This window comes from Lichenostomus cassidix, chromosome W (assembly GCF_008360975.1).
Source record: "Lichenostomus cassidix isolate B80296 chromosome W, HeHo_3.0, whole genome shotgun sequence".
Taxonomy (NCBI): Eukaryota; Metazoa; Chordata; class Aves; order Passeriformes; family Meliphagidae; genus Lichenostomus; species Lichenostomus cassidix.
In genome coordinates, this window is record NC_139510.1 from 4,079,285 (window position 1) to 4,094,037 (window position 14,753).

General features: G+C 48.6%; 1 protein-coding gene across 1 annotated transcript in view; it reads right to left on the reverse strand.

The window, feature by feature from the left end:
* The window catches only part of LOC146425338 (SMAD family member 7-like), a 60,770-nt gene extending 46,505 nt beyond the window's left edge, over positions 1-14,265 (reverse strand). The window contains exons 1-3 of the mRNA XM_085041667.1: positions 13,695-14,265; positions 12,601-13,292; positions 6,804-6,875 (exon numbers count right to left, since the gene is read on the reverse strand). Of these exons, the coding sequence (XP_084897793.1) occupies positions 6,804-6,875; positions 12,601-13,090 (562 nt within the window). The 5' untranslated portion in view covers positions 13,091-13,292; positions 13,695-14,265. The remainder of the gene's footprint in view (positions 1-6,803; positions 6,876-12,600; positions 13,293-13,694) is intronic.
* Between the last annotated feature and the right edge of the window lie 488 nt (positions 14,266-14,753).

Consider the following 14,753-nt stretch of genomic DNA (forward strand, 5'->3'; position numbering starts at 1 on the left):
AAGTCAGCATGGTGGTTTATGGTCTTGGCTGCTGCAGTTCAAAATAGACATCTCCCATGCCGGCAGCAGGGAAATACATGTGGTTAGTGGTATTGGTTCCTCTAGTGTAAGTAATATCCACTGGCAGACAGCAGCAGGGATGGAAGTGATGCAGCCCACATCCCTGCCAGCCTGGGGCTGCTCCTCTACAAGTGTTTTTGTCCCATCAAGTTTTAAATGTCCCAAATGACCTAGTTGCCGATGTTCATGGGGACAGCTTTTGCAAGCAGAACATGGTTTGAATGGACACCTAACCTCCAAAATTCACCTTTTTATCCTCATTCCTCCCCAAAAAGTGCCAGGTCACAAGATAAAACACGAGTGGTCCCCATCACGAAGGACTTGCTGGTGGTGGGGTCTTCTGCATTTTATCGTCAGCAGCTCTGAAGGGACCGTTTGGTTGGGAAAATCTATAAGCATCCAGAAAAATGGATTTAATGGATATACAGGGATGGATTGAAATATCCAGCATTTATTAGGGGGGACCACCTCTGCCATAATTTCTGTTTAAAACCTATCATAGAAGAGTATCTTGGAAAGGTTCAAAAGACTCTAGAGCATTTTAAAAGTAATTATTAAATGGGTCCTATTTGCTTTGGGGGAATTTTAATTGGTGAAGAGCCCAGAGCTGGCAGGAGGATGACCTCAGCACCCCCACAGCAGCACAGGGGTTGCCCTGGGGTGTTCCTGGAGGGGTCCCTGCAGGGTGAGAACCCCCTTAAAAAAAACTCATGAGGCTGAATGTCAGGGTTTGACCTTGACTAAACGCCAGGCACCTTGACTCTTTTTTGCTGCAAAAAAACCTGTAAAAACACACACCAATTTTATGAGTTAAGTGAGATAGGACATTGGTAGGAGGATGCACGGAAGAAAGGGCAGACAAGCTTTAAACTTAAAGTTGCCAAAAGTGATTTAATTACCTAACAGAGTTGGAGGATAAATGCAAGGCAAAAATAAACTTTTCATACACTATTTTGTTCACTCACCCCCCTCCCTCTTACGAACCCATTTTTATTCACCCCCTTCTTTTTAACCAACAAGCTCAGGTAGGGGGGCAGGGTGTAGGGTATTTTCTCAGTCCACAGAGCAGGTGCATAAATCTATTCATCACCACAATTCTTCTACTACAAATATTCTTTATCTCTACTTCTCTCTCTCTCTCTCTAGACAGTTTTCCTGCTTTCACCCCCTCCTTCTTAAGAAGCAGTCTCTCCGCTCACCCCCCTTCCCTCTTTCTAAACCAACAGCACGGGCAGGGGGCAGGGTAAGGGGTGTTCTCTGGTCGGTCCATCAGGGAGAGGGGTTCTCTACTTAGCCATGGGGTTCCTCCCACGACAGTCCTCTGGGAACTTCTTTGGCATGGGTCCAGTCTCACGAGCAACATCCTGCCCGAATTCTGCTGCAACATGAGTCTCTTTGTCCATAGGGTGCAGACTCTCCCAAGCTGAGGCCAGGCTGCTTCCATCCCAGGAGCAAGGCTTTTCTCTCCCTTGCAAGGCCTTTGCAGTTTTAACTCTTTAGATGAGACTCCTACTGGTTCACAGTTTTCTCCAGGCATCCACCTGCTCTTCTGGCGTGGGTTGTGGGTGGATTTCTGCATTCCTGTGGACTCCATGGGCTGCAGGGGGACCTCCTGCTCCCCCCATGGCCTTCACCACAGCTAGCAGAGGGTTTTCAGCTCCGGCGCCCGGAGCATCTCCTCCCCCACCTTCTTCACTGACCTTGGCATCTCCATGCTGTTCTCTCTTCACATATTTTTACCTCCACCTCCTCTTCCTCCAACTACAAAGAAATGCGTGCCTACCTTGTTTTGAATTTTTATTAAATATGTTTTCACAGAGGCGTAACCAGCACCTCTAATTGGCCCAAACTCGGCCGACAGCATGTCCATCACTTTTAGAGCTATCAGAGATTGGCTCTGCTGGACTTGATGAAAAACTTCTAGAACTTTCACTCAGGACACACAGGAGCCATCTTTATGCCACTCCCCACCCCTCAGACACTTCCCCAGGCCTACCACAACAGCTTCTGAAGGGTCCAAATTTCTCTTAGATGTTAAAAATACTTTACTAATGTTTTGAGCCAATCAAAACCACCACACTGAAGGAGCCAGAGCGGGTGGCCAAGCCAAGAGTCCCAGGGTTGGTGCCAAGCTCCTGGCTCCCTCCTCCCTGTTGGCCACAGTCAGATGATGTGGAAGGCAGTTGAGAGGCTCCTAGTCTGGCAGGCAGCCTGCTCTTCTCCAGAGGCTCCACTGTTGTCATCTTGGCATTAATCCCTGATAACCTTGTCCTTTTCAGGACAGGATAGTGGGTTTTTAGGTAAGCAGGGAGGGGAGGTCATCTCTCCAATGAAGCTGGGAAGGAAAGGGTGCAACGCCCTGTGATGCTCAAAGCAAATTAAAAAAAATTAAAAGTATGCATGCTCAAAAATAAATCAAGAAAAGGTGACTTAAAAAAATTCCCAAGCAATTGTTTATCCCTGGGACAAATATAAAATCCTAGTTCCACAGGAAGATGTCAGTTTCAGATTAAAATAGGATGCCAATTTGTAAATAAAGGCATTTCACAGGAGGTTATAAACTCTGTCCAACAGGGAGGTGGAAGGAGGGGAAATAGGAAAACACAGGCAGGACTCTGCCAGAGAAACTGCGTGGGATCCTGTTTACATGGGGAGGGCAATGAGGAGCCACTTTGGGGCACAAATAGCTCCCCATTTGGGCAAGGTGCTTCTTCCCTAGTGAGCAGATACCAGCAGGGATCATAGGCATAGTGAAACATTTCTGGCTTGCCTGTGATTTTGAAATGAAATGTCATTCAGCCAAGTGGTCCCTTAAACCAAATGAGGTCCCATCACCAGAAGAACCAGAGAAGGGAGTGTTGGCTAGTGCTTCTCCAGGCTCCAGAGGTCTTTTCCTGTCTTTTTGTTGCAGAGGAGTTGGGAGGGAGAAAATGAGGCTGCGCTTGCTGCAGAAGAGCCTTGTGGGTCTCCTAGCCTCAAGCCTTGCTTGGTCCAGCATCCACCAAGCATTGTCATTCAACATCCACTGGCTCCAGGAGACCCTGTGGCAGTTCCAGAGTCAGGACAAGTCAACAGGATTGGACTGAAATCTGGGTAAACTTTCAGGTTTGGTATTTTATGAATAACCCCTATAAATAAAAAAGCAGTGGAGGTGGTGAGGACATAAGACAGCTCATCTTGCTTTCCCTCTGTGATGGCCAGCTCTGGGTTTCTTGGAGAGCTTCACTTTGCCAGCAGATCCAGCACCATTCATCTATCCTGCAAGAGAGACACCTTCTCACCCACCATGAACACTATAACCATCAGCCAAGAGTCACCAGTCTCACGCCACACATGGGTCAAGAGGGAGATGTCTAGGGCTGGGTGGAGACCATACCATGGAGATCCAGCACTGACACCATCAAGCACCATCAGCTCACTTCTACCCTTGCAACAGAACTTTCTCCATGGGTCATATGGGAATTTAGCTCCCACCAATCCAATGCCTCCAGACCACAGGCCAGCCACCTCCAGGCTTTCCAAGCATGGCTTTACTTGTTTGAAAGAAGAGTCATACCCAAACACATCTGCCAAGAATGAGTCAGCTCAAAATACAGGAAAAACTCCCCTCTGTCTTCCATTTACGGAATTTATTTTTATCTACAATGAGATATTTTTGCTCTCCTCTTTAACCACATTGAGGATAGAAAGTATCTGGGCTGAGCACAACCATGTCAGTAGGAGAGACTATGAGTGAGGAGTCCTTACCTACCCATAGAGTGACCACCAATGAAAATAAATAAAGGTAAGAATAAGTGAGAGCCAGTGCCTCAGGGACAGCAAGGGGTACATCAACTGGAGAATGGGATGGCTAGGGAAGAGACAGCAGAGGTGGGATGAGGACACCAGCAGAGCATGAAGGACTATCCAATATTGCATTCCTGGGCCAGGAAAGAGAACAGAAAATAGAGGGGGGGAGGGAAAGAGCAGCTCAGATCAGTTATTGCAAAGGAGAAACACTCCCCATACATCCCCCTGGCCTCACTGCTCCCTTTCCCACATCCTCCAGTGCCTCTGATCTCCATCAATGAAACTGCCTTCAGCCTCCAGAAAGAGACTGAGACCCCAATGGTGGCTGGATCAGGTGGTGACTCCTGATCATCAAAGGAACCTTGTGGAGAGCTGAAAGGGCACTCACTTTGATCCCCTTTTTAATGCTCCTCTTGCCATCATTCTCTCAACCCCCCCATGTGGTTTCCCTGACAGAATGGCTGTGAACCCAAGGTTGGCCCCATTCCCAAATTCTCAGTGCTGAGAGCAATCTGCCTCACTAAATCCTGCCCTTCCAGCTTCAAGATATTAGAGGTCTACTGGCCTTGAACACCGCTACTACACCAGCATCCACTGCCCATCACTGTTGGCCAAAGCCTATGGTGCTATAGGAACCCACTACCACCATTCACCCATGATGTCTTCTTCCTCAGCCACCTATTCCAGTTTCCAAATCTACCAAAATTGGCAGTTTTTTGCTTTTATTAAAGCCATCCTTTCATCAAGGAGCATCAAGAAGAGTGTACAGACCCGATCTGGAGAGGATGAGGGATGCTGGATTCTCCAACCGGTATTATGGATCCCCATCTGCCCAAACTAGATAAGACCAAGCCAAAGCACTCGCCATGTACCCTGCCAATAACTCATTAAAGCCTTCTTCAAATACATTCTTCTGCTAACTAAAATATGCAGGAAGGGGTAGAAAAAAAGCAGGAGAAAGTGGGTTTTGCAGTATTGCTGCAAAGTACATTTATTTTCCTTTCTTGACTGGGTCTCTCCAGTTGGGAATTTTCAGCACTGCACTTCTGCATGCAGAAGGGAGATGCCAGTAAAGCAAAGCAAATAAAAAACCCCAAAAAAACAAAAGTTCTTTCTTTCATGTGGAGGCATTCAGCTTTGTTTCAGGTAGTTAACTGTATTCCTTCATGAGTCAACTCTCCTATCAGCTCCTCATTAAATTAAATGGCTACAATTACATTTGGGGAGGGAAAAAAACCAGGCAATGATCGTAAAAGGTTCTGTTTCCAGACTTGGTGGGGGAGGAGCCTTTGATAAGATAAAAAAAAATACAATCCAATGAAATGATAAAAATATTATAAAATAAGTTTTAAAAGCATTTTCAGGGCAAAATGTGCTTTATTTTGGGGAGGAGGCTCTATTGAGGAGCTGGAGATCCCCTTCCCAGGGCCCTTTGGGAGGCAGCCAGAACAAGCAATGTTATTTCCTGCAGCCCAAGCCCCCACCTCCCACCTTCCCTTTGAGAGCAGAGCAGCCAGACAAGATGTTATCAATAGGTTGACCCTTATAGAAAACCCCCTTTTAAAAGCAAGTACTTCCTCTGCTTATTTCATGTGCTGTCCTGTGGAACTGAACTCTCTCCTCCCCTTTGCAATGAGTATATTTCAGAAGGAAAAAGAAAAAAAAACCTAACATCCTTATTGTATTGTTTTGGTTCTTGCCTTTTTTCTTTTTACAGTCTCTTTTTGTTTAATTCCCTAAAGCTATAGACTCCAATAACAACAAAAAAATCTCAAAAACCAAAAGTCTTCTGCATTAAAAAAAATTTGCTACAAGTTTCTCTGTTCCCTCTCCCCCTTCCTTTGATTAATTTTCATTAGGGTCTTGAGCAAACAATATGCTTTCCTCTCAAATAACAGGGTATATATTAGACCCAAATAAAAACAAACAAGACTCACTTATAGACATCCACACCAAACGCAATTCCTGAAGAGAGGCAGGGACAGATGCGCACATGCAGCCACCAACGACCTTTTTCTGAAATTTGTTTCAGGGCAATGAATAAAGCATAAATCAAGGAGACATCAGCACAAAGGGAAGGACCTTCAAACATCAGTGAGTACATGCAGGTACATGGTTTCAGACACTCTAATCCTGGTAGAGACAGACCATGCACCGAGTTGGCCCATCCAGGGTAGAAGATGAGGTGTTGAAGACATCACACCTTGGAAAAGGGGTGGGAGTTGGATTAGATGACCATTAAAGGTCGGTTCCAACCCAAAGCCCTAGAGAGTTGGGGAAACCACCCTCCAAACCTCCATCCCATAACAGCACCTGGAGGCTAAAGGAAATGGCAAACAGGAAAATGAGCAAAACCATAGAGTATCTCAACTTGGAAGGAATCCATAAAGATCATTGAGCCCAACTCCTTCTGCAATGTCTTCTGCAAAAAATGGGGTCACCTTTCCTCCCCAGGCACCATGAGCCTCACACATTAGATGCAGGATACTGGTTACCCTACCAGGAGTAAAGCCCAAGCACAGCTCTCATTCCAGAGACAAGAGGTGCTGCCACCACCACCAAGTCAAGGAGACCTCGACACCAAATCTTTCTGCAAGGCACAACTGCACCTGCTCCCATAATCCATATATCTGAACAAATGAGCAGCTATCACCACTTAGTCTTCCCTAACAGGCCTCTTCCTGTCTCGGTCCAAAAATTCACGGAGCATAAGGCTGGAATTCAAAGGAAATATGGGCTTTTGGGGATGGAGAACCTCGCCTGGGATTTCAACACATCCTCTGCATGAGAGGTATGCAGCTGCTACTGAAATGAAACCTAATTTCCCCTTCAAGCATGCCTTTCTCAACAACACACATCCCCAAAACTCCTCAGCATAACTTCACCTTCTGTTGGGACCTTTGGTCAACTCAGCCCGCATCCAAGATCAAGGGGAAAAAAAAGAGATGTCTTACCTGAAAGCCCCCCAGGGGCTAGACAATTAGTTCTCCCTGTTTCAGTGGAGGAAGGCACAGAATCTGGACAATCTGATGGAGCAGAGGCAAAGACAAAAAAAAAAAAAATCAGTATAAAGGCAGTTCTTCGCAGGCTCCCAGCAATGCCATGAGCAGAACACACATTCCAAAGGGCTTAGCAAGAAAAAATTACTAATTGTCCAGCACAGAGACTGTAGTTCATCAAGAAGCATCCACCCTAACTCATTGGCTCAGTCAAGTCTGCACACTGTGCTTCATCAGCATCCAACACTGATCATAGACTGGCAAAAATTACAGACTGGCTGCCACCTCTCCACCCAAGTCACTGGGTAAGAAGATCAAGGTTGTCGTCATTCTGATGTAAGCAAGCTCCCAAAAATGTTTAAACGCATAAGATGCTTAAATGTATAAATGTTTTACACTTCCAATTTAGTCAACACCTGTAACTCACCGAAATGGAAACCAAAAAGGAAATGTCTCATCACTGCCCTTTTGTGGCAAACAATCTACATTTGCATTTATCCACTCAATTTTTGTCACCACCAGCTGCTAGTAGATCTTATACCCTGCTGTCACGTCCTAAACAGGTAGGCAACTGGATCTATTCTTCCATGCACCACACCAAAGGGCAGGGTAAGATTGGCAACCCTTATAAAGGTTTCTTCTGATGCATGAATGTATTGGAGGTCAAGATTTGGAACTTTCCATCCCAAGCCTGTTCCTCCAGGTGAGAACAGCCAGAAGCCAACACCAATCTCCTTGTCCTGCAGGCAAACTTCACCTTTTTGGTCAATACCATGTGTGGGACAAGCTCAAGGACAAGCCTGAAAAGACCTGTGAAGTTCACGCAACCTTCTGCTCCTCAGCAAGTTCTTGGAGACTTTGGGTTTCATCCAATTTGGGCTCCCTAACTCACTTTGCTCACAGCTGTATCTCAAAGCAAGGGCCACCACCAGGAGAGTTGAGATAATTTTCTTTCTACTGATAATCTTTCAAGATTTCATCCCTGAAATCCAAGTGAATAAGAAATTCCTGTCTGTATAACCTCCTTTTATCAGAGTAAAGCCCTAACAGGAATATACAGTTTAACAGGATATACTTAATCAAATAAAAAACAATAGGGGAGATAGGAAATGGACTTACTTGCAAAATACTGTATACGATGCCTTGTCATGCTTTCTATGCTTTAAGGAAATATGGTGGGGTTGGTTCCCCCCACCCCCCCTTTTTTTTTTAACCCTTTCTAGTCCAGGCAGAAGATTCCCCCTGCCCCTCTCCTGGGATGGCTACAACTGCTTGGGCTACAGATGCTTTCTGAATGCAGGCTGGACCACCCTGCTCTGCACTGGACTCCTTCTGCCCCCAGCTGCAGCTCCCTGAAGAGTCCATGTGGGATAGAGGACATCATTTGCCCTTTCCATGTTGTCTTGCTCTAGGGATCATATGCAACCAGGTCCCCTGTTAGCACATCAAAGAGGATGGCAGGAGAGAATCCTATCTCAATTTAAAATGCATAACCCTAGCAATGGGGTGATGTGCTTTCATGACTTATCAGCTCCCTTCTTGTATCCCATCATCCAACAGCCAGTTGTCCTCATAAATGAATTATCCTCTGAAGTCTCTTTAGAAGATGCAGAACTGGCACACCTCAACTCTAGACCAACCATGATGGTCAGGCATGGGATAAGCTCAAAGGCAGGACCCTCCTGGGCTCTCTGCCCTACATGTGTCTGGTTTCATTCTTACACTCTTCCTATCACCCACGGAGCTGCCCAGGGCTCTCATTAGTAGGGGGTACTTGGGCTCATTTTATCTTCAGCACCAGAGAGGTCAAAGGATTAGAGGTTTACCCAAGCCTACTGCATGTGAATCTCCTCCCAAAACTACTTTCTCACAATATAAAACCATCACAGAGACATACAATTAATCCTGGTGGCCACCAGCATAACTTTGCAACATGCCAAATAGATCCTGGAAGCTGCCAAACCTTCAGCTCCCCTGAAATTCAAGGCCACAGGAGGGCATTCAGCTCTGCAGCAACATCTCAGTGGGTTTCCTGAACTCTCATACTCCAGCACCCACCATGACCAGCCACCCAGGAGCATGATGGACACAGCCACTTGCAGTCCCTTGTCCCACTTAATGATGGGTCAAAATACCTGCTTGAATTATTTGGAGGCACTGCAGCTCCTGCAGGGACATCAGGGATGCTGAGTGCCCACATGCCTCCAGGCTTGCAGGGTGAGCCTAGCCTCGTGCAAGCCACTGTCACCCATCCCTACAAATGTCCCGTGTAAGTAAGAGGGGAAGTCCTCTCCTTGATGAATGTCCTCCCCATCCCTGGAAGTGTTCAAGGCCAGGATGAATGGGGCTTTGAGCAACCTGGTCTAGTGAAAGGTGTCCTTGCCCATGGCAGGAGACTTGAAGCTAGATGGTCTTTAAGGTTACTTCCAACCCAAACCATTCTAGGATTCCATGAATGAGCAAGCCAGCCTGGACCTCCAACCTTCCCACAGGTAACCCAGCCATCAAGGGCAGATCTTTCCACTCTGCCAGATATATCTTGCCAATGCACAAACTGATGTGGCATTTCACTGCCTGCAGCAGACTCCCAGCTCCCTGTCCATCCCTGCTTTCCTCCAGCCAGTGACACGGCTGTATCAGCCTCCATCACCTCCAAAAAACCAATTTAATCCCCATCATAATGGTTCTAATCTAAAAGAGAGGAGATTGAGAATAGATAGAACAGAGAAATTTTTTACGAGGGTGGTGAAACACTGGCACAGGTTGCCCAGAGAGGTGGCAGATGCCCAATGCCTGGAAACATTCAAGGTTAGGTTGGACGGGGGTCTGAGCAAGCTGGTCAAGTCGAAGATGTCCCAGATCATGGCAGGGGGGTTGGACTGGATGAGTTTTAAAGTTCCCTTTTAACCCAAACCATTCTGTGATTCTATGATCATGGGCACTGGCAATCACTTTGAGAGCCCATATTGGTCCTGGTATTCCTGTCTGTGTGTCCATATGAAACACAAGACACAGCACTAAATACTTAAATATTTTTGTTACCACTATCACACTTGATGGAAAAAGCAAAAGTTTCCTGCTGAATGCATGTTCCCAGCTCTATCAGCAGATGCATCTGTCCAAGTCTAAATGGAGGGACCATCCTCCCCCCAAGGTCCCAAGGGAGAAGATGGCTGATGTACATCAGCCAGGTAAAAGGTTAAACACCTGCCCATCATCATATACTGTCTCTCTCCCATCTAAACAATCCTCAGCATTGGGTGGGAAACTGACACAGGAGATGACACTGATGCTGGGACAGGAAACTCTTGGTCCCTCCCCAGAAGAAATGCCAAGAAACCCTGAGTCTTGCGAAACCCACCTGCAACAACAGACTTCCAGGCTCCACTTCAGCCTGTTGCAGCCCAGTCAGAGTTCAGCTGCAAAATGGATTTTTCTTTCAAAAAGGAAAAAAAAAGGAGGATTTTTTGGTGAGTAACCCACTTGTTCCTGTGTTTCCGATAGGCAGCATTAATCACTTCCTATTGGCCAATAGGAATAACTTTTCCTTTCAAAATGGCACATTCATGTTCTGCAGCTTTTCTGTTTACACACGTTTTGCTACCTTATGTCAACACTTCCTGATGAATAAATATATCACTGGGCTAACTGAAAATGAGGTCGTGGCAGAGGCAGGTTGGATGTTTAAATCCTGCTAACAGATTTATCCTAACATCTTTGCAGGAAACCAAAATCAAGCTTTAACCCTTCTCTCCTGCAGCTCCAAAGCCCTTAACATCCTATGCCAGGATCATTGGTGAGTGGAAAGAAAAGCAATAAAGGCAGAAGAAATAGAAACTTTTGGGGAAGCACTGCAGGGATGCAGGTAAAATGATGCCAATCTCACACAAACCCACAAAATTTCACAACCTGGCAGACCCTCAAAGTCTATTACACAGAAACCCTTCTGCATACCAGCACGTGCTCAGGATGTTGAACCTACTCCAGATATCCTTCTTTCATTCATGACCCTTTATCTTCTGTTTTTTTTCATGCTGAGGCAAAATAGTTCATGCTTTGCAACCCAATTTTTTGTTAAACAGCTTTGCTTATTTCCACAAGGCATAAAAAGACTTATCAGTGTTTCTTAAAAAGTTTGCAGAGGGGGGAAAAACAACAGTCCAGCCTCCAAAGGAGCAGTAGGCAAGATGGGACCCTACATGGTACCAAAGCCACCTCAGGGTTTGGGTTTCTTTTAGTCCCAAGAAACCGATGAGCAACAATTTTACAAAAACTGCTCTTTTGGAAAAACAAACCCAAAAACCCAGTAACCTAGTATTGGTCTTCAGAAATACATCTGTCTTTGCCTGCATGTACCACCATGCCCCTCCTGCCTACCAAGACCATGGGACGTGACCACAGAGACCACCATGATCCAGCCAGATCCATTAATCCTTGAGGAGCCAGGAGCTACTCCTCCCTGAACTCCCCCCATTTCTGATTCTCCCCCATCTCCTCCTTCTTCCAGACTGATTTATCTCACACCCAGCAAACTCACTGCCAAGTGTTAATGCAGACAATCGCAAAAGAGCTGGTGCCAGCCTCAAATGGGCTTCTGCCCTAGCACCCTGACATTCAATTACAAGCAACAGGCATGCAAAGCGATGCTAAAAAAAAACCCAAATCAATCAACAAATCAACCCCTTTTCCTACTTTTTTTCAGCCTGACAAAGTGGGATTAGGTTCCTTTAAAACACATAAAGATTTCTAACAAGTCCATTTATCAAGGTTCATTGGGATTCCCAGGAATTAGGGAGATGCTGTGCTGGTTCCCAGCATAAATCCCTACAAAATTCACCCAGGGGTGCAGGAGCACTGCCATTTCCAACTGGAGCCCATGATTTGCCTAGCTGACTCGCGCAATGCAGGCCCGTGCTGCACTGTAATCCCACCTAGAGCTTCTTGCCAAAGTTTTAAAATCCTACTGTGTAGAGGGTGGCTTAGATAAATTATATGTTAGTTATATATTAATTATATGTTAATTCTTCAAGGGGTAGCAGGAAGCACAGAGGCAAGCAGCCCAAAAAGCAAAATGTATGACAAAGGCAGATGTTTCCCTTATTTAAGAAAGGGGCTGTTTTCCCTTTTATCTGTAGTCTGCATTGAAAAAAGTCCACTTAGCAGTTGGCTTGAGAAAATCCATTGCATATCTGGAGTAGGGTGGAGGAGGAGACTCTGGAATTAGAAATGTACAGAGAAAATAAGGGCAGAGCCATGAGAAAGAAAAAAATTTAGGAACTTATGATAGTGGCATTCTTTTAGCAAAACTGTTAGTTTTAGCTCTGGGGGTTGGAGGCAGGGCAGAGGCGGTGATTGCCTTGATATTTAACTGTTAGATAAACAAAAGGGGCCGTCTGGCGCCAGTCTCCCTGCTATCTGCCGTTCGGGCTGTCTGATCGGGGCCTCCTTGGCTCGGCGGAGCAGCAGCAGCGCTAGGGCTGCCCGACCCTTAATCCCCAGAACCGCGCAGAGAGGGAGGGGAGAGTGCTCCGTCCGCCACGCCGGGGCCCCCAGGGCGGGAACTCACTCCCTCCCCTAAACAGAGAAAAATACATAAACCAAGGCAATGGAAAGGAGGTTCTGCGTGCTGGTTGGTTGGTTTTTATTACAGAGGTAAAAAGAAACTGCTGGGCTGAAAGGCGAATGGGGCTTCATCCCTCCATCCCCATATCCCCTCCATCTCCCCGTACTCCCGCTCCCCCCGCCGCCGTACCTCGCTCGCAGAGCCGGCTGAGGTGGTGCGGGTTGCAGCAGACAAGCTCGGAGTGAGCCTTGCTGTAGGATTCACAGCAACATAACCGCTTCACTTCGGAGCAGTGGCGGAGGTCGGGCCAGCGGAACACCTTGCAGAGCAGCATCGGCAGCGGGTACCAGTGCTGTCCCAGCCGCGAGTCGGCCTTGGCGGGCAGCAGCAGGCAGGGGGTCCGCGCCCCTCCGCGGGACTCCACGGCGTGCAGCAGTCCCTCCAGCTGCCGCTCCTTCAGCCGCTTCAGCACGGCGTGGGTCAGCGCCTTCAGTTCCGCCTCCGCCCGCCCGCCGCGGCCCGCCTTGCCCGGGCAGCACCCGCGTCCCCCACCGCAGGCAGGCGCCGCGGCCACGGCCACAGCGGACTCGCCCGCCGCCGCCTCCTGCTCCTCCTCTCCGCCGGGCGCGCGGCTCCGCCAGAGCCGCCGGACGAGCACCGAACGTTTGGTCCTGAACATACGGGATGAGAGGAGGGGGCCCCGGCTACAAAACGGGCATGACGTCCGCCGCGCATGAAGGGGCCGAGAGCCGAGACGCGGCGGCGGCCAGCAGCGGGCGGCGGCCGGGCCAAGGCGGACTGTGACATGCACCGGTCTCCGCGCTGGGGCCGCGGGTCCCACCGCCTCCCGCGGGGGGCTGCGCCGGCAGGGCCTCCGCCCACTGCGAGCGAGGAAAAAAAATTAAATTAGGGGAAAAATGGAAGGGAGTGGGGAGCCGCTGCTCGCCTCGGCTTTGCCCTTAAAAGAAAATAAATAAAAAGCCCGTCTAGAGCCTGCGGTGTCCGGCGCGGGGGGAGGCGGGCGGAAGCTGTCGGCGCCGCACCGCCCTGTGCGACGGCGGAGCGCGGCCGGAGCCGCGGGAGAGCCTCGGCCGCCCAGGGACTGTGGAGCCCATCAACCCGCCACGCCGGGGAGGGAGTGCGGGGGGGGTGAGGAGGCAGGGATAAGGCGTAGGGCAGAATCAAAGGATGAAAAGTAAAAAGGGAGACAAAAGGGCGTCTAGTTTAAAAAAAAAATAAACAAACAAACAAAAAAAAAAAAAAAAACACCTCGAAACACCAACCCTAAGGTTTGGATGTCGGTTTAAGCATCTGTCACAAAAGGGACGAACAAGCGCATCCAGTGTTGTATCCCTTTTAAAAGCCCAGGTCGTCTTGAGGAGGGGGGTTCGAGGTGGGTTTTTTTTCCTCCTTTTTTTCAAAGGTTTTAATCCACATGGACACACACACGGAATCTTGATCCGACTGCTACGGAAAGAGAGGGGGGGAAAGGACTGTCTCCCCTCCTCCTTGCCTTCCCCAGCAGCGTGCCACGGAGGGGGAGGGGAGCCGCGCCGAGCCAAGCCAAGCCAGCCACCCGCCGCTCCCGGCGGTGCGGGGCTGTCCACCGCCAGGCGACCCTCTCTTTGCTGCCGACGCCTCTGTCTCGGTGTTTTGGCTCCTCCTTCTCCTCCAAGTCGCCCTCCCCGCACAAGCGCCTCCGTATTTTCCTTGCTGCGGGAGAGAGGAGCCCCGGCGGCAGAGCGGGTCACGGCGGGAGGGGAGCCAGCGATGGTGCGGTGCCTGCGCCCCCTCCCCTCCGCTTAGTCCCCCGCTCTGCTTCCCGATCCCCCGGCTCCAGCGGCGGCTCGCAGTGCGCAGCGGCGAGGCCCCGCCTCGGCCCCGTCACGTGGGCGTCCAGACACCCTGTCGTTCCTGGGGGGAAAAATAAAATAAAATAAAAAAATATATATTATATTTACCTCCAACCGCCTTGCGCAATCGGCGGTTCGGGTTGCTGAAAGGTTGTGGGTTCCCCCGTCCCCGTTCCCCCTCCCCAACCTCCACCCTTGCCCCAGGATGGGGGCGCCCTCCGGGTGTACGGCGAGGATGCGGAGAGACTGGTCTCTCCCTTACACCCAGCGGGCCACAGCAGAAGGAGCCTCCGGGGCCGGGGTGTGCCAGAGCCCACTGTAAGCATTGAAATATTAAATCAAATCAGTCATAAAATTGTATATATATATATGGTTCTGGGTATGAGAAATGAAGTTCCCTATTGTAAAATTTTAAACATTTATTAACAAAAAAGACAATAGGGGACAAAACGAAAAAAAAACTCGTTCAACAAAGTAGAGGGTACAGCA